This window comes from Mustela lutreola, chromosome 7 (assembly GCF_030435805.1).
Source record: "Mustela lutreola isolate mMusLut2 chromosome 7, mMusLut2.pri, whole genome shotgun sequence".
Taxonomy (NCBI): domain Eukaryota; kingdom Metazoa; phylum Chordata; class Mammalia; order Carnivora; family Mustelidae; genus Mustela; species Mustela lutreola.
The window spans coordinates 26,939,133-26,960,966 of NC_081296.1; the positions used below are offsets into that span (position 1 = coordinate 26,939,133).

Genomic DNA, 21,834 nt, shown 5'->3' on the forward strand with positions numbered 1-21,834 from the left:
CCTAATGACTAATTATGTTGTACATTTCTTCATGTGATTAGCCATTCTTACATCTTTGGAGACATGTCTATTCAAATATTTTGCCCAGTTTTACAACTGGATTTCTGTCATCTTCTTATGTTCCAAGAGTTGTTTTATTTTCTGCATATATGTCCCTTATTAGATACATGATTTGCAAACAATTTCCCCTAGAGTGTGTAGACTGCCTTTTCAATTTTTTTTTAATATTTTATTTATTTATTTGACAGAGAGAGAGAGATCACAAGTAGGCAGAGAGGAAGGCATAGATAGAGGAGGAAGCAGGCCCTGCCGAGCAGAGAGCCTGATGTGGGGCTCGATCCCAGGACCCTGAGATCATGACCCGAGCCAAAGGCAGAGGCTTAACCCACTAAGCCACCCAGGTGCCCTAACTTTTTCACTTTCTTGCGTATCCTTGGACACAATTTTTTAACATTGATGAAGTACAGCTTACAAATCTTCTTGTTTATCACTTCTGCTTTTAGTTTCTTATCTAAGAGGTCATTGACAAACCCAAGGCCATGAAATTTGCTCCTGTGTTTCATTCTAAGAGTTTTATGGTTTTAATTCTTACATTTAGGCCCATCTTCTACTTTGAGTTAATTTTGTATGTGGTATGAGGTCAGGGTCCAATTGATTCTTTTGCATGTGAATATCCATTATCCCAGCACCATCTCTTTTTACCCTTCATTGAATTACCTCGGTCCCTCTTTCTAACCATGGATGTATGGATTTACTTTTGCACTCTCACTTCTGCTCCATTGCTCTCTATGTGTATCAGTTTACCAGAGCTGCCATTACAAACTACCACAGACTGGATGGCTTAAACAACGGAAACTTATTTTCTAACAATCTGGAGGCTAGAAGTGCAAGATCAAACTGTTCATTAGTGTGGTTTCTCCTGAGCCTCTCTTCTTGACTTGCAGACCACTGCCTTTTCACTCTGTCCTCACATGGCCTTCTCTCTGTGTGCACACATGCCTGGTGTTTCTTTCAGGGGTGAAGAAGAATGGTGTCCTTCTGACGGCATCAGTCTTATTGGATTAGCAGCCCTCTCTAATGACCTCATTTTAACTTTACCCATTTAAAGACCTTACTTCCAAATTCAGTCACATTCTGAGGTACTAGGAATTGGGACGTAAATTTATAAATTTGAGGAGGAGGGAGACACAATTCATCCCATAACAATATGTTTATGCTTGGGCCAGCTTTGATTAACATAGTGTTGTAGTAAGTTTTAACATATTGTAGAAGTGTGAGGAAATGTGAGTCCTCCTGTTCTTTTTTAAGTGTTCTGGCTATTCTGTCTCTCTTGAATTTCCTTATGTATTTTAGGATCAGTCTGTCAATTTCTGTACAAAATGCAGCTGGAATTTTGATAGGGATTGTCTTCAATCTGCTTTATATATTATTAGATTTAATTTGCTACTATTTTGATAAGGATTTTTGCATCTGTGTTCATAAGGGATGTTGGTTTGTAGTTTTCCTACTGTCTGGTTTTGGTATCAAGATAATACTGGACTCAGAATGAGCTGGGAATTGGCTTTTCAGTTTTCTGAAGGAGTTTGTAAAAAGTTGGTTTAAATTATTTTTACAAGAATTTTGGTAGAATTCACCAATGAAACCACCTGGATCTGGATTTTTCTTTGTGGGAGGTTTTTAAACTACTAATTCAATCTTTCTTTGTTTTAGGCCTATTTATATTTTCTATTTCTTCTTGAAACCTGTGACTTTCAGGAATTTTTCCATTTCACCAAATTTATCTGATTTATTGTTTTCTATTGCTCATAGCATTCTAATTTTTTTCAAGGTTGGTAGTGATATCCCCTCCTTCATTCCTGATTTTATTAATTTGGGTGTTCTTTCTTGGTCAATGTAGCTCTTTGTCAGTTTTACTGCTTCTCTAAATTCTTGGGTTGTCTTTAATGAGCCATTTTCTTATTTCACCTGTGCCAGGTTCTGCACTTCTTTCATTCCTCTACACTTCATGCTGCTGGAGTTAATGGTAAGTAGGCTGGCAGGTGGCCAGAGGCCTAGAAGTTTCTGGCACAGCAGACTTTGCTTTTATGAGCCACTGTGAATCAAAGAACACACTGTTTACATGTCTCCCGAGGCACCATGATGCGGCCTCTTGGAGTCCAGGCTGAATGGGCTTGAAACTGCTCAAGGCCTCTCCCAACATCAAGGCTTGATAGCATTTGACCTTCCAGTAAGGCTTCCTCTGAGGGCAATTAGTCAGCAGCCTGGACAGGCTCTTGAAGAACTACCCTCAAAGCTGTAGGCTCTCTCAAAAGAGAGACCTGGCTTTCTGCCAGCTGAATACCCACAAGTACCATATGATCTTGGGTCTTCCCAGTCTTTGGGAAGGGGCAGGCTTTCTCCTTACCAGGTACCCAAGCGCTCTCTTGCATCTCAGAGAGGAAGAAGCCTGTACACTCTCCTTTGCAGATTTTGGAGCACCCATGGCTTTTGTGTACTCTCCAGCCTTGAATGCATACCTGCTTTTGTTGCTTATTTAGCTCAAGGGAGCTCAAAGGATGGAACCAGGAAGGAGAAGGGACCAAAGATAAGGGGTCTGTGCATACCCACCATCTGTCCAGGATTCCTACAGCCATCTCTGAATATTATTTCTGGTTTTCAGTTTATAACTGTTATCTTCTTCAGGACCACCAGTTATGTATACATGTGAGGTTTTTCTTGTCTACCTTCAGTATTTTCATTTCTTTCTCATTCACTTTTTATTCTTAATCCATTTCAATTTGTTCATTTTTCTCCAAACAGCTTATCTGTCTTGCCCCTCTCTGAGTACTAGCCTTGTCCATTCTCCTCCTTAGTGTCCTTGCCCTGTGAGTATACCTCTATTGTAGGCGATAGTGAAACCTACAAGAAAAGAATGAGATTTCTGTCACCTTGAAAGGTGTGGCAAAATGCTTTGTGTTAAAAATGGAGAACACAGCTACTCTAGAATAACAAATACTTTAAGATATGTTCTAGGTTGTCTGAAACTTCTTTCTTCAGTGTTAAATCACCAGATTAGCTCATATGTACATTCTACATGGAAAAGCGGTCTTTCATGATTTCTACTTTGGCCTTATTGCTAGCAGTTAAAATCATAAGAGCATTTCTCAACCACAGATCATGCCCAGAAATAGTAAAAATGCCAAATTGTATTGAGATCACCTCTCATTGTGTTTAATAACCTTATAGGTAATATTCACGTTGTATAGCTCCATTCTCTTGAAACCAAGTCTCATTCCTTAATACCTACTTTTCTCCTGCTTAATTGAGTTTGGATAATGTTTAGCCAGAATTTTTCAGGTTTCAAGGGAAAAGAACCAATTGGAACCAGATAAAGCAAAAGGTGATTTGACTTGCTTCCCTAAGTAGCTATCCCCAGGAATCTGACCTTGAAGTTGGGATCCAGGAATTCAAATGGCAGCATTAGGACTATTTCTCCATCTCCTTAGATCTTTGAGTTGGCTTCACCATGAGGCAGGCTATGTCCAAGCAAAGGCAAAGGTGGCTAGGCTTAACGTCACCACTCCGCTTCTTGGCGTGGAGAAAGAACTTATGTGAACCTCTGAAAGGATGCTGACTGGACTTCTGAACCAGTCGCTGTGGCTGGTCTGAATCTCCTGCACCCAGGAAAGAAAGGGAGAGCCTTAACATGGTCTCGTAGAGGTTGGAAGAAGCATCTTTTCCTAAAGGAGAAAAGATGCAGTGCAAGAGGCAAAACAAGCAAACATGAAACTTACTGGCTACTCTTGAGACCTTATGTGTCTATAATTTTATAATTTACTAGACCTTAATGATTTCTGTAAGTAAAAGGCCCTGTGTAACTGGAAGGTTTTTATTTTTTGTAAAGAGTCTAAGAAGGTGTTTCTGGACCAAATGGCTGCAATGCTTAGAAAGAGCTTTCTCCTCAAGCTCCACCTCTCCAGCCCCTTCAACCAGCTCTGTTGGTGGAAGCCCTGTTGTCATTTAAAGTGTTCTTCCATGAGGGACAAAGTGTTATTGAGGAGTCCTATTGTGTGATTTAACCTGTACGGATCTTTTACAAATGAGTGGACACAAGGGATTTTATTGCAACCATTAATTATAGTATCTGGAATCCTTTTCCTCCTGTCTACTCACCAAAATAGTATCTGCCTCCCCCACTCCAACTCCTTTGCTCACATGCTGCACACTGTCCCACTTTCTTTGACTGGAAAAGGCAGAGAAGCTGCTCATATATGGTGGCTGCATGCTTTTATCATTGCTTTTCTCCCCTGAAAGCCCTTACCTGCTTTTTGCACTATGTGGTTGGCAGGAAATTTAAAATCTTTCTCTGGTTCTGCAAGAAACACCAGTGAATGAAGAGGAAAATCCAGTAGATAATAAAGATGATTAGAGCTTGTTGGCAGTCATTTGCTACCAAGGAGATGAAATAAAGCAATTAATTACTCAGAGACATCTAAAGAGCAACTGGTAACCGGTAGGCATTTCTTTGTTCAATGCATTCGAGATCTTAGCTAGCTAAATTCTGCCTCAAAGAATTTTTCTTTTTTTTTTTCTTTTGGGTCTAATAAAAGTATTAAGGTCATTAACAAAAACTGAAAATGTTTTTCTTTTTAAACCTCTTGTCTTGGGACACCTGGATGGCTCAGTTGTTAAACACCTGCCTTTGGCTCAAGTCATGATGCCAGGGTCCTAGCATACAGCCCCGCATTGATTTCCTCCTCTCCCACTCCCCCTGCTTATATTCCCTCTCTCATGGTTTCTGTCAAATAAATAAATCTTAAACAAAACAAAACAAAAGCAAACAAACCCCACTTGTCTTTATTACTTCACTGGCTGAACAAAGTCACAAGTGTCATATTTAAGTCACACTGAATTTGCTGAAAATCTGAATGTGTACAACTGCTGGAGCATGGATGGTGTCATGGGAAGTTAAAATCATTGAGAACATATTTCTTTTTATTTTGTTTTATTTTTATTCATTTGACAGAAAGAGAGAGAGAGAAAGATCACAAGTAGGCAGAGCAGCAGGCGGGCGGGGGGGGGGGGGTCAGGGCAGCAGGCTTTTATCTCCCAAGCAAGACAATCAACACTGAATTTCATTTTTAAAAGAAAATAATTAATAGCATCTCGACAGATTTCTTTCCAGAACTTTTCCTCATTTTTGTGTGTACAAGTGTTTCATGTTAGTAAACAACATTCTACATAGAGCTTTGTAGAGTCCTCAGATATTTTCCTTAACATAAACCCTGTGGAAAGAAACAAACTTACCAACTTCTCTGTCCCAGACTCCAGCTAGGTACTTGACAAGCCTATCTCATTAGTTCCCTGATGCCTGGGTTATTAGAGTAGACCCCCCCTTAACTGTAGTTTCACTTTTCACTCTCAGTTACAATTGGTCAGCTGCCCTGTGCAAGCAGACAATCCTGACTCCTCTCAGGTCAGTAACAGGCTAACACTACATCACAGTGCTGTGTCATTCACTCACTTTATCTCATCATGTAGGCCTTTTATCATCTCACATCATAAGAAGGGTGACATTTTGAGACAGACCATATTTACATAACTTTAATTAAATATACTGTTATAATTCTGTTTTGTTATTGTTATTCTTTTTCATCTTTAACTGGGCCTAACTGGTAAACTTTATCATAGGTATATATGCATGATAGTAAAAAACAGTATATATAGGAATCAGTGGTATCTGCAGTTTCAGCATCCACTGAGGGTCTTGGAACATATTCCCTCGGGATAAGGAAAGACTATGGTAATCTCATTTTGTTGATCTGGAGACAGAAAGGAGTGTCAGTAGCTCCCCTGGGATCACAAAGTTTTCTAACGTAGGTCCATCTAACTCCATACCTTCGCTTTTTCAAGGACATCATATTTGTCCAGAAGGACGCGGTCTTCATTTAGGACCAGATCCACCACTTACTTGCTGTAGGATCTCAAACAGTTAATATTTTCCTCTGTGCCTCAGTTTCTTCCTTTGTGAGTAGAAAACCACCACACACAGGTCTTATAGGGTTGTCATGGTGATTAAATGAAGTGCAATACATGTAGACCACTTAGAGTTTGACCCACAGTTACCTTTGTAATAACTGTCATCTGTTGTTTATGTATTATAATTACTGTCAGTGTTGTTATTACCATCATCACCACTATAGTTTTTCCCCAAACATCCATGTCATTCTCAAATGAAGGGTGGTCTGGATGACTTCATGCAATGCCTAAAGTTCATTCGAATACTATTATTACATTTCTGTATTTTCTCACCTGTATTCTCCTGGACAGGGTAGAGAGGTGTTTTAACCAGTATCTTTTCTGACTTATTTTGAGTATAACAATCTGAATTAAGATGCTGCTGAAGGACACTGCAGATTTATACTGAAAATGCAGCCCAATTGTTGACAAAGGTTTTCATCTCATTTTCCATTTCTCTCTCCTCTGTCGGTTGCTGATTTCCTTCTCTCACTCCCTCCTTCTTTCTTTTTTTAAATTCAGGGTACAATTGATCCTTCTGGAGGGACCTCTGCAGAATTCTTGATTGCAGGAGTTTTAACAAAAGTCCAAATTTATAAGGAAGGAAAATGAAGCAGAGGAATTTTCATTGTAAAAGAAAAAAAAAAAAAAAGAATGCCTTGATGATATATTTGTTTTTCTTAGTAAGCGTCTGTCATTAAGATGCATGCTTGAGGATATATTGTTGTTAGACCTTGTGTGGAACAGAAAGTTATTACTCATAGTTTCCCAGATCTTAGCCTACTTGCATCACAACATGGAATATCATTTTACATTTAGATTTGCAGTTCCAGGGCCATTATCAGATTGCATTTTCATATTGAATTACAAAAATTTTATGTTACTAGCACTTAATGAAATTTTAATAGGGTTGTGTTTTGATGCCATTATTCAAATAATGTGTTTTGAATTGCTTTCCTTTGAATATATTTGCATTAAAGAGGAACTCAATTTGATTTGGTTCTTTTTAGTTTTCCCACTTTCTGGGCAGCTTTAAAAAGACAAAGTAGGAAATTCAGTTTCTTCTCTTCAAGACAGTAAATAGAAAAGGAACCCATTTGCTAAGATCTGCAGAAGTAATAGCAGCAGACTGCAGATGGCTTCAGTTAATGAAATGACTCATGTTGGCTATTGGAGCTGCACAATTAAAAATATATCTGTAAAGTGCACACATCACAGATTATGAAGAATGGCACTCCTGGGTTCTCTTTTCTTTCTCATTGGGCCCCAAGGCTAAGATATTAAAAATTAAGAAGATTTAATTTAAGAGATTCACATTATGGCAGTTCTTGATCAGTGATGCCCCAAATTAGATGGGGATCTCTTGAGGGATCACGTTTCTGTTTGCAGCCCTCTTCTTAGCCACTTCTGCTGAAATTGTGATTGCGGGCCCAAGGCAGTTTACGGGAGCAAGTGCTTTCCAAAAGACAGACGCGGGAAGACCTCACTGTAACGTGCTTTAGGGGGTGGTTTTGTCCTAGCTGTTGAGCAGAGGGAGTTTAATGCATAGACCGTAAATACTGAAAAGAGTGAAAAGGCGGTTAAGAAGAGTCCTGGTTGCAAGGCAAGCTTGCCTTTTTACCACTCACTTTTAGTCAAGTCTTAGGGGCTGGCGGGTGAACGGTTGTGTGGGTTTGAACCTAAGCCGAGGGGAGGGAGTGATCTGGGTCTTTTATTCTTCTTAACGTCGTTTTGTGTGGCAGGAAACGCTTCTGTCTCACCTTGACGCTCTCACCTTCCTCTTCACCCTACTTTTCTCCCACTTTCAGACTTTTTTGAAACTATTAGCGATTTTACCACTCTTAATACTCACTTTCTGCAGTGCTTGCCAGGGAGTGTGGTCCTGAACTTAGCCGCAGACTTAGGAGTTTCGGTTCCTCTTCTCTGGGTGGTTTGGTGAGGACAACGCTCTAAATTACAAGGAGAACCACCGCCGGGACTACAGGTATTGCCGCCGCCGCGGGGCCCCTGCCGCTGCTGCCGCCGCCGCTGCCGGGCAGACGCCCCCGACGCAACGCGCAGTCTCCGCCGACGCAGGCGCAGTCTCCATGATGCAACGCGCGCCCCCCCTGGCCCCGCCCACGGCCGCCCAGACGTGCCGCGCGCCAACCCACAATTCCCGCTCCCCGCTGCGATCCTGCAGCCGCCGCGGCCGCCGCAGCTGCTGCCGCCGCCGCCCGTTACGGCTCGCGCCGCCGGGGACATGTTGCAGAAACCGAGGAGCCGGGGCCGCCCTAACTCCCAGGCGGAGAGGGAGAGGGAGAGGGACTGGGGCCGCGGCGCCGCCGAGGAGGCCCCGAGCACCTCCCGTGGGGCGGGCAGCTCCCAGGAGGCCCGGAGCGCTTCGTCCCAGGGTTCCCGCCGGGCCGAGGCCTCCCCGGAGGTGGGACCCAGGTCCCAGCAGCAGCTGGAGCTGAAGGTAGCCGAGCTGGTGCAGTTCTTGCTGATTAAGGACCAGAAGAAGATCCCGATCAAGCGCACGGACATACTGAAGCACGTCATCGGGGACTACAAGGACATCTTCCCGGACCTCCTCAAACTGGCCGCCGAGCGCCTCGAGTACGTCTTCGGGTACAAGCTGGTGGAACTGGAACCCAAAAGCAACACCTACATCCTGATCAACACCCTGGAACCGGTGGAGGAGGATGCGGAGGTGAGAGGCGATCAGGGCACGCCCACCACCGGCCTCCTGATGATTGTTTTGGGTCTCATCTTTATGAAGGGCAATACCATCAAGGAAACGGAGGTCTGGGACTTCCTGCGTCGCTTAGGGGTGTACCCCACAAAGAAGCATTTAGTGTTTGGGGACCCAAAGAAACTTATCACCGAAGAATTCGTGCGGCAGCGTTACCTGGAGTACCGGCGGATACCCCACACTGATCCCGTAGACTATGAATTGCAGTGGGGCCCCCGAACCAACCTGGAAACCAGCAAGATGAAAGTTCTTAAGTTTGTGGCCAAAGTCCATAATCAAGACCCCAAGGACTGGCCAGCACAGTACTGTGAGGCTTTGGCAGATGAGGAGGCCAGAGCCAGGCCAGAGACAAGTGGACCAGCCCCCTCCTCTTGAAGTCTGAGACAAATTCTGAGGGGTTTCTGGGGAAGGTCAAAGGCACTGGGTGAAGGGGTAGGGGGGGGAAGCGTATTACTGTAACGCTTAAATGTGTGTGGCTTTAGGAGGTTCTTGCAAACCTCTGTTCTCTTTTAATATTGTCAGTTATTTGGTTCCAGCTTCTCACTTTTAAAAATATTAGGAGAGGATTTTTGGTTTGATTTGTTTTACCGCTGTATATTTTGGCATAAAAGTTTACCTAACATTATACAACTGAATGAAAAACTTTGTACCATGATCTGGAACAGGTATTTAAACAAGAACACATCGGTGAATTGTTTTGGCGCCAAGAAAATAAAAGCGAAGTGGATATAATCTGGTCTCTTAGTAGTTTGTAAGTTAAAATAAAACACTTTATAAATTAAAAATTAAAATGTAATTGTCTATATCCTTTTTTACCTTAAGACAGCTATTTTATATTTATGTTTCCTATGTATATAAGCATTATGCATCATCTAAGTAATGTACCTATTGTATTTTCTCTGAATAGCAATTTTTTAAATATTCATAATTATCAGTCAGCTCTGTGACTGACCACTTAGTGCCATTTAGTTTTTTCCTTTTTATCCCCTTTTTTTGCTGCTATAGTTCTAATAAATACTATATCTTTGAAGCAATTAAGCATTGTGCTTTTTTTAATCATGGTTAATGAGATAGTAATTTCATGACTCAAAAGCAGCATCTTAAAAACTTTTTTCTTAATACACACTATTAAGGTAAATAATGTTTTGTAGAAGCTAGCTTACTTTTATATGGGTATGTACATATTGGATCACGATCTAAAATAGAAAAAAAAACATTTCTTGGGGGCTTCTGGGTGGCTCATATGGTTAAGCGCAATTCATGATCTCTGGGTCTTGGGGTCAAGCCTCACAGGGAGTCGGCTTCTCCCTCTGCCTCTCCCCCTGCTTGTGCTCGCTCGCTCGCTCACTCTCTCTCTCAGATGAATAAATAAAATCTTTAAAAAGGAAAAGGAAGAAAATACATTTCTCATTGGGTACAAAAAAATTGGATAAAACTGTTAGTGATTAACCATGCCCACTTGGGAATCACTACCTGGTTCAGATCCAGGCTTCATGTAACTAGCTCTGTTAATTTAGGCATGTTGTTTGTATACAGATATTTCCTCACCTGTGAAATAAGCTGATGATGCCCATGCTATGTGTGATAATGTGGTAATTAGATTTTAGAAGTATATGCAAAGTTCTTGGTACAAATGCCTGGTGTGGAGGATTTTAGTTGTTAACTTTGTTCCTTAACTTTTTAAATTTATTTTTTAATCTTGGGTCTACAGTAAAGTTTTTGTTTGTTGTTTGTTTTGTTCTCAGGTTTCCTGTCATTATCTTCTCAATCACAGAGTAGGAGTTACTGGTTCAAAAGTTGTATCAGTATTCTTCTAGCCCGTCTCTACTGTCTGGTGCTTGGAAAAATGTAACTCCTGGTATATTGTGAGTACAGCCCGTATGAGCAGAGCAGGACAGACAAAAGTCCTATTCTGGGCTTGAGAGCTAACTGTATAGTGAAAGGGTATGGGTTTTGAGGTTGTCTGACAAACAGAATTTGTATTAGGGCTGATGTTATGTCAGCATAGTGTTTTGGGGTAGATTTTAAGTTCTTTGAGTCTCATTTTACCTATAAAATGGGAAAAACAGTAACTATATCATAGTTTGTTACATAGATTAAATGAGTCCAAAGAAAAGAGCTCCTAGTCTCCTCCCATTGTATTCCCATAGCCTCTGGCAAAATGCTGTTTATAGTCCTCAGATTCGACAAATAATTATTCAGTGGGTGAATAAGTGATTGTTTGAAAAGCTATTACAAATTAACGCTGAAATGAGATAATTTAACTTCAGCTAACAACAACAAAAGTGGATTTGATCAACCCTGGACTAAATGACCCCTAGAAGGGTCTATGGTGGGTTTGTAGCAGTATAGAAGAATGTGATAGGTTACTGTGTTTTATTTCATTCTCTTGAATTAGAATTTGCATTTATTTCATCAGTGGAATATAATTGGTCCTTGAAGGCATTTTTTCTTGGTTTGCATTTTATTTCAGTGTATAAATTACCTTGTAACTGAGCATCCTGCTTACTGGTCCCTTACCTCACTGACTGAATCCCCTTCTGGAGTGTTTTAGCACTGGTATTTTCACCCGTACGGTCAAAACCAGAACCAGCTATCAGTTCCGTTTGAAACAGATCTCTTTTCCCACTCCTATACTTTTCCATAGAGATGTTAACAACTGACCTTTAATGAATTACCATTTTGCTTCAGATTTGATCTTTTTTTACTTTTTTCAAATTTTTATTTATTTTAAGGAGTCTCTACACCCAACATGGGATTTGCACTCACCACTCTGAGATCAAGAGTTGCATGTTTTCCTCCTGAGCCTGCCAAAGTGCCCTCAGATTTTAAAATGTAAAACATTATAGGCCAGATGAAGCCCTCTGTCTTTTCTTTTTACCCTTCCCAGATGGTCAAAAGTTTGTGGACATCATTCCATGGTATGACTTAACACTTTTACTCACCCCCATGGTATGACTTAACACTTTTACCCACCCCCCACATACATATATGAACAATATGTAGTATTTTGTGAGCTTCTATGACTTATATAGGGCGTATTATACTATACTCTTGCAACTTGCTGTTTTAACTCACCTTGTTCAGCCACAAACATCTGATTTGTTCTTTATAGTTGTTCCTTCAGGTGGAGAAAAATTAACAGTTATCCATTTCCTAATGGTTGGACAGGCCCTTTCCAATTTTTTGCAATTTGCCTGCAGTGTATAGCACTTCCTTAGGCACATGCAAGTTTCTCTAGTCAGAAATAAATAGATCATGGGGCATTGCCAGATTGCTCTGGAGCTTGTGTTAAATTACAATTTGCCAACATTGTAGAGATCTTTCTCACTGACCCCGCCCTTGCGAAAATCAACCCTTCCAGCCCTACTGTGGGTATGTAGTGATGATTTGCTATAGTATTAACTTGCATCTCTAGTTTACTAGTGACATTATCTTTTTTTTTGCCATCAAATTTTATATCTGTTAGACTTTTTCTATTTTTGATTCATTTGTTTGATTTCTTTATATGTTCTGCATATTAATCTATTGTCTGTTATATCTAGGGCAAACGTCTTATCACATTTCACTTTTTTTTTTGGTCATACAGATGATTTAGTTTTAATGTGTCAAAATCATCAATGTTTTATTTTTAAGGGCTATATTTTTTGTGTAGGGCTTTAGTAAAAAGTCTCCTTAATCCTAGTAAGTGTTAAAAATGTTTGACTTTCACATTTATGTTTTAAATCTGTTTTTGCATATGATATGAGGTATGGATATAATATTCATTTTTTTCTATATGGATTGCCTAGCACCAACTTCTCATCGTTTATCCACACTGATTTATAATATGCTCTCTATTATATACAGTATTTCACATACATATAAATTTTGGCAGGGACTAAATTGATTTATATGATTTCCTATCCCTTTGCCAATACCATGCCATTTTAATTCTATAGCATCATAACGTAAGGGTTTTTTATCCTTTTCAATTCTTACAGCTTTCATTTTGGTCTTGACTTATCTGCATTGGCTTGGAACTGCAATACATTCTTGAAAAGGAGTGGCAACATCAGGCCTCAAGAATGTTCCTGATTTAAAAAAAATAATTTTTAAGATATTGTATTAACTATGTTTGGTTTCAGTTTTCTTTCCCATAAATATCCTTATTTGTATTTTTAAATATCCCACCTGTTCCTAGCTTGCTTAAAGATGTTTGGAAAAATTATGAATAGTTTTTTTTTTTTAAGTTGTATCATATTCTTTATTAAACTGCTAGATGATTAAATTTTTGTTTTTACACCGCAATTTCAGTATACTTTTTAATGTAGTTTAGTGTAGTAACACTGGTAGGTTTTTCTGATACCTAGCAATCCTGGGACAAATCCTTCTTGTGGATGATACATTTTAAAACAATTATTTTTTTATTTGCTAAAAATTTATAAATTGTATGTTTTGGGTCATAAGGGGAATTAGCCTATAATTTTCTTACATTGTATTGCATTATTGGCTTTGAGATTACACTTTTTTTAAACTTATACCCATACTTACAGAAGAGTGGTAAGCACAGTGCAAGGAATTTTTATCCCCTCCCCCACCAGCTATTTAAGCATATTAGTTATCATGTTTCTTTAGTCTCCTTCAATCTGCAAACAGTTCCTCAGTCCTTTGACTTTGATGATCTTGACACTTGAGGACTACAGGCTGTTATTTTGTAGAACATCTGCAATTGTAATTTGTCTGCTATTGCTTTATGCTCAGATTCAAATTACGCATCTTCAGCAGGAATACCATAGAAGTGATGCTGTGTTTTTCTTTTTGAATCCTATCAGCAGCACAAAATTTCAATTTGTCCTGTTGTTTGCTAATTTTGATCACTTTGATTAAAGAAGGTTTTGTTTTGTTTTGTTTACCATTCCCCTCCTCTAAAATTATCTATGCTCCTTTGCAATAAATGAGTGAGTTATGTGGGGAGATACTTTGAAACTTTGTAAATAGTCCTCACCAAATTTTCAATTTATTTGTTGTCTCTTTCTATCTGTGTAGACACATGAGTTATAATCTCTTACTATCATTATGTCTTTTGATACTCAAATCATCTCTGATTTGGCCAATGAGAACATTTTTAAGCTGACTTGTGTATCTTCAGCATGCTCCCATCATTCTGAGCACTTCTTTACTTTCCAGATCTATTATCTAATGAAAACTGTTGAGATTACATTTATAACATCATTCCCATTCTAACACCATAGTGTTCTTCTAGTTTCACCCCCTCTATATTTGTACCTATCTTCTCTCCAACAATGAGTAACTCAGATTCTATTATCCTTACAATCTTGATTTTACCAATCCCCCTATAAGTAACCCGTCTATAATTGTGGCTGCTACCCCTTCCCATATGGGGGATGCCTTCTGCTCCCCTGTGCTGAGCTCACATCCCACAGGAGCTGCCTTTCTCTGGGCATACACCCACCTCTCAATTCTTGGGCTCCAGCTCCCTCCTGGGGCCCTTGTCTTTCACTCCTCCCCCACATATATCTTGCTCTGCTCCACTTCATGGCTTTAGGACTGAATTGCCAAAGAAATAGAAAACATTGTTCTACTCTTGTAAATGAGTTGGGCTGCTCTTCTTTTGTCATATTATAGGGATTACATGTTTTTGAAAGTTTTGAAGAAATCCACCTGTAAAAGGTTCTGGGCCTGGTGTTTTTGGAATGGTAGATTTTTAATTCCTAATTTTATTTCAATAATGGGATGTTCAGATTTTCTCTTCATATTACTTTTGGTCACTTGATTTTCTAGAAAGTGTTTTTATTTTATTTTTTTTAAGATTTTATTTATTTATTTGACAGAGTGAAATCACAAGTAGGCAGAGGGGGAGGAGGAAGCAGGCTCTCCACCAAGCAGAGAGCCTGATGCTGGGCTGGATCCCAGGGCCCTGAGATCATGACCTGAGCCAAAGGCAGAGGTTTAACCCACTGAGCCACCCAGGCGCCCTTCATTCATTTTCTGAAGTATTAACAAAGTTTTCTTACCCAACCTTGGGATACTCTGAATATCAGAGTTCTGTTCTCTGATTATGAATTGTCGACCCCTAAGTGTAGTCAGCGGGGATATAATAAGCTTCCATACACATTAGTAAGTCTATTTTATTTGTTTTGTTTTATATGGGAAGAAACAGATTTGAGAAGGTTTAAGTGTTATGCTGTATAAAGAAAGGACATACAAACCATCTAGAGGTAGTATAATGACACAGCTTGAAGGCTGCAGAACAGGCTAATTTCTAAAGATGAGCTTGAAGTGAAATGTAAAGGAAAAAGCTGACCTTTCATGGGAACTGAACAACACAGTGACTGTGTTTATTGGTGAATCTTTTTTCTTTTCATGGTAGTTATCTCATTTTGTACCTTTTGTGAGCTTTTCTTTTTTTCCTCGCTGGGAAATAGCAGGCCTACACAAGTACCCTCTAAGACTTATTTGAAAATTTAGATTCTCATTTTAGGCATTTTTTAAAAAGTAACAAATGTGTCATTGTTTCTTGCTGTTATATAGGAGATAATATAGTTAAATGTGATCAACTGTGTTTTGAAATGTGTGGAGGCCACAGACATGGATTCCTAGGCTCCAATTCCTTTGAGAAATTACTGAATTTATGACAACTCTAGCCATCGTTTGTTGGATTTTTTGCCCCTGTGTTGCCCTGCATTTGCATTTAGCCCATTATATACTCAGACACATTCACCTGTCTCATTTACTAATATGTGATGCATTTTGTTTCATAAGATACACTTTAAAGGACTGACTAGCTTTTATCGTTTCAACAGTTTTTCATTGTTAGACTTATAATCTGCCTGAGTACTCAGATCCATGGTTAACAAACCTAATTTTTCTGTGTTGGTTTTTGATATTCAAAATTGTTTTTCCCTATTCTAGGGCCTAAGTTCATGGAATCAAAGTAGAATTTAAATTATTCTGCCCCAAAGTATCAATAGCTCTGTAGTCACTAAGAATGTGTGTTCATTGCTTATTTGGAATTTAGCTGAAAGTTTTGGAAATCTAAATAGAAGGGTTTTCTATGGACTAGAATCATATCTTGATGTCCATGTCCCCAAACTAATTTGGTTCTGTACTAACATTTGGAATTGGGTCTTGGAGAACAACTGCAGCAGTACTGATCTCTGAAAATATAAAGACAAAGGACCTTTCCCAGATCAAGGTCGTTCCCTAAAATACACCAGATTGTGGGCAGTCGAAGTAGAGTCTGGGTGATTTTACTGGACCTTGACCAGAGAGGAGAGTCTGCATCTATCCTTGTTGGCAACCACACCACTTTTTATAGCATCTGGCTCCTGGTAGAGACTCGATATGCTGAATGAGTTAATGAATGAATGGTCCATTAGTCCCTGCTTGCATAGTCCTATTAATAAGAGCTGACATCCAGTCGTCTTGTCCTCTGCTTGGCACATATGCAGGAAGTGTTTGATGAACTGTCAAGCTGATCTTCAGTGACATTGTTTCCTCCTCCGTCTTGTTTCTTGCAGATACTCATTTCCATTTTGATCATTGTGCAGCTGCTGCTTATGGATTTCTCCCCACAACCTCATGTTCATTCAGTAAACATTTTTTTCAACACCTCCTGTGGCCCAGTTGCAGAGAATGCAGTGGTGGCAAGATACACATGATCTCTGCTTCTACAGCAGAGAATCCAGCCCCATCTATAGAAATCAATAAAGACCTCTCAGAAGAGGCTAATATCAGGTGATGGCTTAGGGATGAACAAGAATCAGGTGAACGAACCAAGAGGGTGTTTGGGAAAAGAAAAATAACATGAACAGAAACTTGAATTCCAGGAGTTAAAAGATACTCAATATGGCTGGATGGTAGAGGGTGTGGCAGGAGCAGCTAGAGATAGAGTGAGGAAATGGGCAAAGACTGGGTCAGCCATGTACAAGGTTTGTTGGGCCTTGGAAATTCAAACCAAGGAGTTTTATTAAGACAAGGAGTTGCTACTGAAGGGTTTTGAGCAGAGGAGTGATATCTTTCATTCATTCATTCATTCACTCATTCAGCAAATATGGATCAATTGTCTAGCTAGGCTTTTGTGGTCATCACTGAATAAAACAGAGATCCCTGCTCTCAATAATCCATTTATACTTTAGTAACCTTATTCTGGTCCCAGAGTCAAGGAAGGTAAGACTGGAGGCAGGAAGAACAAAGAAAAGCCATCCATGGAGACTCGGGTGATGATCATTGAAACTAGAGAGTGGCACCAGTGGGGATGGCATGATTTCTTAAATAGAATTAACAGAACTTGCTGATTTATTAGGTGCAGTCAGAGTAAGGGAGCGTGAGTCAAAAACATCTCATACCCCTAATGTGGGAGATTAAGGAGGATGGTGATGCCAGGAGTCGGACAACATTTCAGGAAGATTTTCCTGATTTTGATCTTTTATGTTAAGTGAATTTGAGGAGCCTCTGAGATGTCCAGGTGGAAATGTTGAGGAGACAGTTGTTCATAGATGGTAGAATAGGTCTAGGAGGGAGACAAAAACAAGAGTCACTAACATAAATGGAGCCATGCGTCGTGTTCTTAGATAAGGTTACACAGAGGGGATTTACAGTATAAGAGCCAGATATGGATGTTGTGGTTATTAGGGATGCTCTTTCTCTTCGGGACATTTGGTAGGACTGTACTTCTCCATCCCTTTGAATGTTGAGTGTGGCCACCTGCCTTCTTTGGCCAATGAAATGTGAACAGATATTGCATGTGACATCTCCAGCAGGAGCTTTAAGTTCCATGGCTGAAATGATTATAGGAACATCACTGAAGTGAAGCCTTCATTGGCTTGAGTGCCTAAGTGAACCTAGGGCAAAACCCACTTGAATTACTTTGGCCCTGTAACAGAATAAAAAATACACTTCAGTTCTGTTAGGCCTCTGAGATTTTAGAGTTATTTTTAACTTACCCGGTCCTCATTGGTCCAGAAATTGATCCAAAAGTCCTACCCTGATACAGAGGAGTTTGCAAAGATGACCATATGTGTTACGTAATGGAAAGGCATTTGGTAGAAGTGACTTTTGTGGTAACTTGAAGAAACATATCAACACCTAATAAACCTGTAACTACAAAGTTAGGAAACAGAACACTAGTAGCATGAATGTTGGTGCCTGTGGCTGCGTCTAGCAAAAATTTCAGGAAAGAGGCAAAATTGGAAAAGCTTGGCTGGTATGTGTTTAGGGATGAATAGAATAGAGAGAATCTAGAAGTGTATGGATATGCCAATGCTTCTGAAACCCCAACCAGTGAAAAATAAAATAGAGAGACAAAGGCAAATTAAGCCACAGTCTTGGGGTAAGGATCAAATCCATGTTATAGCTGTTCCTCCTGTTGTCAAAATATATGAACGTATTACAGTGGTTTAGGAAAAAGGTTTAACTAGGGGTTGGATGTCCAATGTTTTTAAAAGGACAAGATGAGAGAAAAGAGTTTAAATGTGGTCTTTCCACCAAAAGCCTGAAGACCAAAAGTACACAACCAAGTAGAGAGAAAGAAGAACATGATGGGGGAGGGAGGGGGGAATACACACACACACACATACACATTTTTATATGTGTATGAAATCTAATTTAATCTAACCTAATATAAAATCTAAGATGTTTGCCTAGAAAAAAAGTAAAGGTATGGCTATAGGCATGATTCCAAGCAAAGCTAAATTTAAAAAATATCCCTAACAGTAAAAAATAAAACAAATGAGATGCGCCTGGGTGGCTCAGTCAGTCAAACAACTGCCTTCAGCTTGGGTCATCATCCCAGCATCCTGGGATTGAGCCCCACATTGGGCTCCCTACTTGGCAGAGAGCCTGCTTCTTCCTCTCCCTCTACCTGCTGCTCTGGCTACTTGTGTTCTATCTCTCTGTCAAATAAAAAAACTTAAAATAAATAAATAAATAAATAAATAAAATGAATCTGGGTTCACAGGAAGTAGAATAACCACTCATAAAGAAAGGTTGGTCACTCTAAAACACAGTAATTTGACCACTTTTTCTTGGTAGAATGTAATCTAAGGATAGAAAGAAATATAAAAGTCTTTACCTGTTTTCAAGGATCGTGTTTTTGGTGCTAATATTAGTATTGTCATTTTGAGACTGTTGTGTGGGTATCATGGGGTTAAATCAAATGGATAATTGCAATGAGAAATAAGGTTTCTGGCATGGTTGGAAGGAAAGGTTGATGTAATTAAGTAAAAAACCCTGTAGTTTTTAATTTGAATCAGAGACATCAGTATGTTATGATATATTGTATCTAACAACTGAAAATAATTGAAAACAGTGACCAAGTAGCAAGGGCACCTTTGGCCTGAAAAGTATGGTATTTAAATACCATTTTCATTGAAAGGAACCAGGCTGTACTGGAGAAATGGCTGGTTCCAGGGCTGGGCTAGGGGATATGTGTGATGGTCTTGGAAAATCTTGTCATATTAGAAAGGGAGAAAGCTTTCAAAGTCTACTAGAGTTGGGTCAACTTGAATTGACGCTCTCTTGCTAATGACTCTGGCGATTAAAACATAGGAAATTTGTTTAAGTTTGTGGCTCATAATGAATCAAACACACACACACACACCCCCCGCAAACAGTACTTTTGGAGGATACTAGGGACCCAACTAATTATTTTGAATCTGGAAAATAAGTGAAGAATCAAACATATATTCTGATTTTCCTATATGAACTGTACCGTAGGGTGAAAAAACAGTTGATGAAGGCAGAGGAGCATGGAGGAAGAGAGAGAGTTAAAAATGAAACAAGACAAAACCAGAGAGGGAGACAAACCATAAGAGACTCTTAACCTTAGGAAACAAACTGAGGGTTGTGGAGGGAAAGGGGGTGGGGGGTTGGGGCAACAGGGTGATGGACATTGGGGAGGGTATGTGTTGTAATGAACACTGGGTATTATATACGACTGATGAATCACAGACCTGTACCCCTGAAACAAATAATGCATTTTATGCTAATTAATTTAATTTAAATTTTTTAAAAAGTTGATGAGGAAAAGTGTTCTATATACTGATCCCTAGGAATAAAGAACTATGAAATGATGGTGTTATACTAGCACTGTTTTGGAAACCCTAACAAATTAATGGTCTAAACAATCATTAAGAACGGCTGCCAACATCATAGACATTATTTGCCTTCTATTAGTCTCAATTTGATCAAACTTCTATGTCTAACCACCAAATTACAAGAAATCCAGAGAATGGGGAAATGTTAACTAATAGGAGGAGACAGCAAAGTAAAGAACAAAGTAACAGGTCTCTTCAATAAATTTCATAGAAGAAAAAATACAATGGGTGGGAAAACCCATCAATGAAAAAATATTGCAAAGACGCAAAACAATTAGTTACTTTATATGGAACGAATTCCTTCCTATCCTGTGTAAACTGATTTTTTAAAAAATTTTTGAGCTAGTTAAGGAAATGTGAACTCTGAACATTTGATATTAGTGAATGGTTACGCTAGAGATGATGACATTATGTTGGCTGTGTTTTCAAAAACAGTCTTATTTTAGAAACATACACTGAAAGGATGAAATTATATCATGTCTGATATTTACTGCAAAGCGTTCTAGAGTGGAGAAGGTATAAATGAAACACAACAGACCATGAATTAGTTAGTTGTTGAGTCTGGATGATAGGTATGTGGGGTGGGGGCTTCATTAAACTCTCTTCTCTGGTTTTGCATAGGTAGGAAATTTTCCATAAAAATTTAAATAAATATAAAGGCTTTCTAATAAATAAACTACTTTCTGTTGGTTTTCTTTAGTCATTTACAATGTATTATTTTTGAGACAATATAAAACTATTCTGAGCCTATATAATGTATAGTGTTTTCAGGTTGAGCCTCTAAAATATTTCACTATGTAATTCAAATTTTGAGAAATGATACCGTCTTTTAAAAAAGAAATACAACTGTTACTCTTATAATTATTTGATAAACTGAAGGCTTTTTTAAAAGCCAAATCACTTTTCCTTCGAACTTCTCCAAGTGAATAATCCATTTTTTGTTTGGTTTGTTTCCAGATAACCTTTTTCATGCTGCTCTCTGCAGTGTGCGTAATGCTGAATTTGGCTGGTTCAATTCTCTCCTGTCAGAATGCTCAGCTAGTGAACTCCCTAGAAGGCTGTCAGTTGGTGAGTAATGAAATGCAAACCTTTTGAAAAAGGTCACAGGCTTTGATTTTGCCTGAAAGTAATTTTAAAAAATAAATTTTATTATATCCTTGGATTTAGTCTGATGTTTTATAATTGTATAGGGAATTTGAGTTAAGTTGGTTCATTTCTAAACATTATCTCAAATTAAAACTCAGCCTACTTGTAAGTCAGTTACTAAAAGGGTATTTCTCAGGATCACAGCGTAGTGCTTTTAGAGCAAATGTCTTTAGCAAAGATTATATTTTGGCATTTGTGGCATTGATTTTTGTCCCCACTGAATTTTTAAAAATCAATTGTGTAAGTTGATTGTAAGTGCTGTGATACATATGAGCTTGATAATGGGTGCATCAAAACAATTTAGTTCACTTTTTTTTTTTTTCAATTCAAAAAGTAGATTATCTTTTAGATCTAGGAGAATGGTAGACAGTGTTTTGTGTACTTTGTAAGGGATCAATAAATGCTTTGTGGGATAGAAGCTTCATTCCATATCATGACTTAGCTCCTGGGACCAAGATATGTGCTTCCAGGTGGGGCAATCACATTTGTTAAGGAGCGTGGGGGTTATATAGTTTGACTCCCGATAGGATCATGGCTGCTAGATGCGAGACACTGGTATTTGTTGATCAATCTTGGAGACTACACAGTTACCTTTTAGAGCCATTCTCTTCCACAGCTGCCTGTGCACTTGCTGGGCCTTGGGCTGTTACTTCTGAGAGGTCAGGGGCTATCCTGAATTACCCGAAGCTTCTCCATAGCAGAGCCATGCTTTTTTTTCTTGTGGCCATGCCATTTGGGTTCAGAGGAGCAGCTGTTGGGAAGCCTGCTGCTCTCTCCAGTTTTTATCTACCTAGGCTAGAAGGACTAGGGTCCCTTGGTTCAGTTTCAATGCAGAGGCAGCTACTGAGTTCCAAAAAC

The 21,834-nt window shown here is 39.2% G+C and overlaps 2 protein-coding genes across 4 annotated transcripts in view; both read left to right on the plus strand.

Annotated features, from left to right (window-relative positions):
- The window catches only part of ENTREP2 (endosomal transmembrane epsin interactor 2), a 499,108-nt gene that overhangs the window by 352,690 nt on the left and 124,584 nt on the right, over positions 1–21,834 (plus strand). For all 3 annotated transcript variants that reach the window (XM_059180189.1, XM_059180190.1, XM_059180191.1), the window contains exon 3: positions 20,788–20,898. In XM_059180189.1, coding sequence (XP_059036172.1) covers positions 20,788–20,898 — 111 coding nt within the window. The remainder of the gene's footprint in view (positions 1–20,787; positions 20,899–21,834) is intronic.
- NSMCE3 (NSE3 homolog, SMC5-SMC6 complex component) lies at positions 8,118–9,761 on the plus strand. Its single transcript, XM_059180192.1, has one exon. The coding sequence runs from the start codon at positions 8,240–8,242 to the stop codon at positions 9,104–9,106; it is 867 nt and encodes a 288-aa protein (XP_059036175.1). The 5' UTR covers positions 8,118–8,239; the 3' UTR covers positions 9,107–9,761.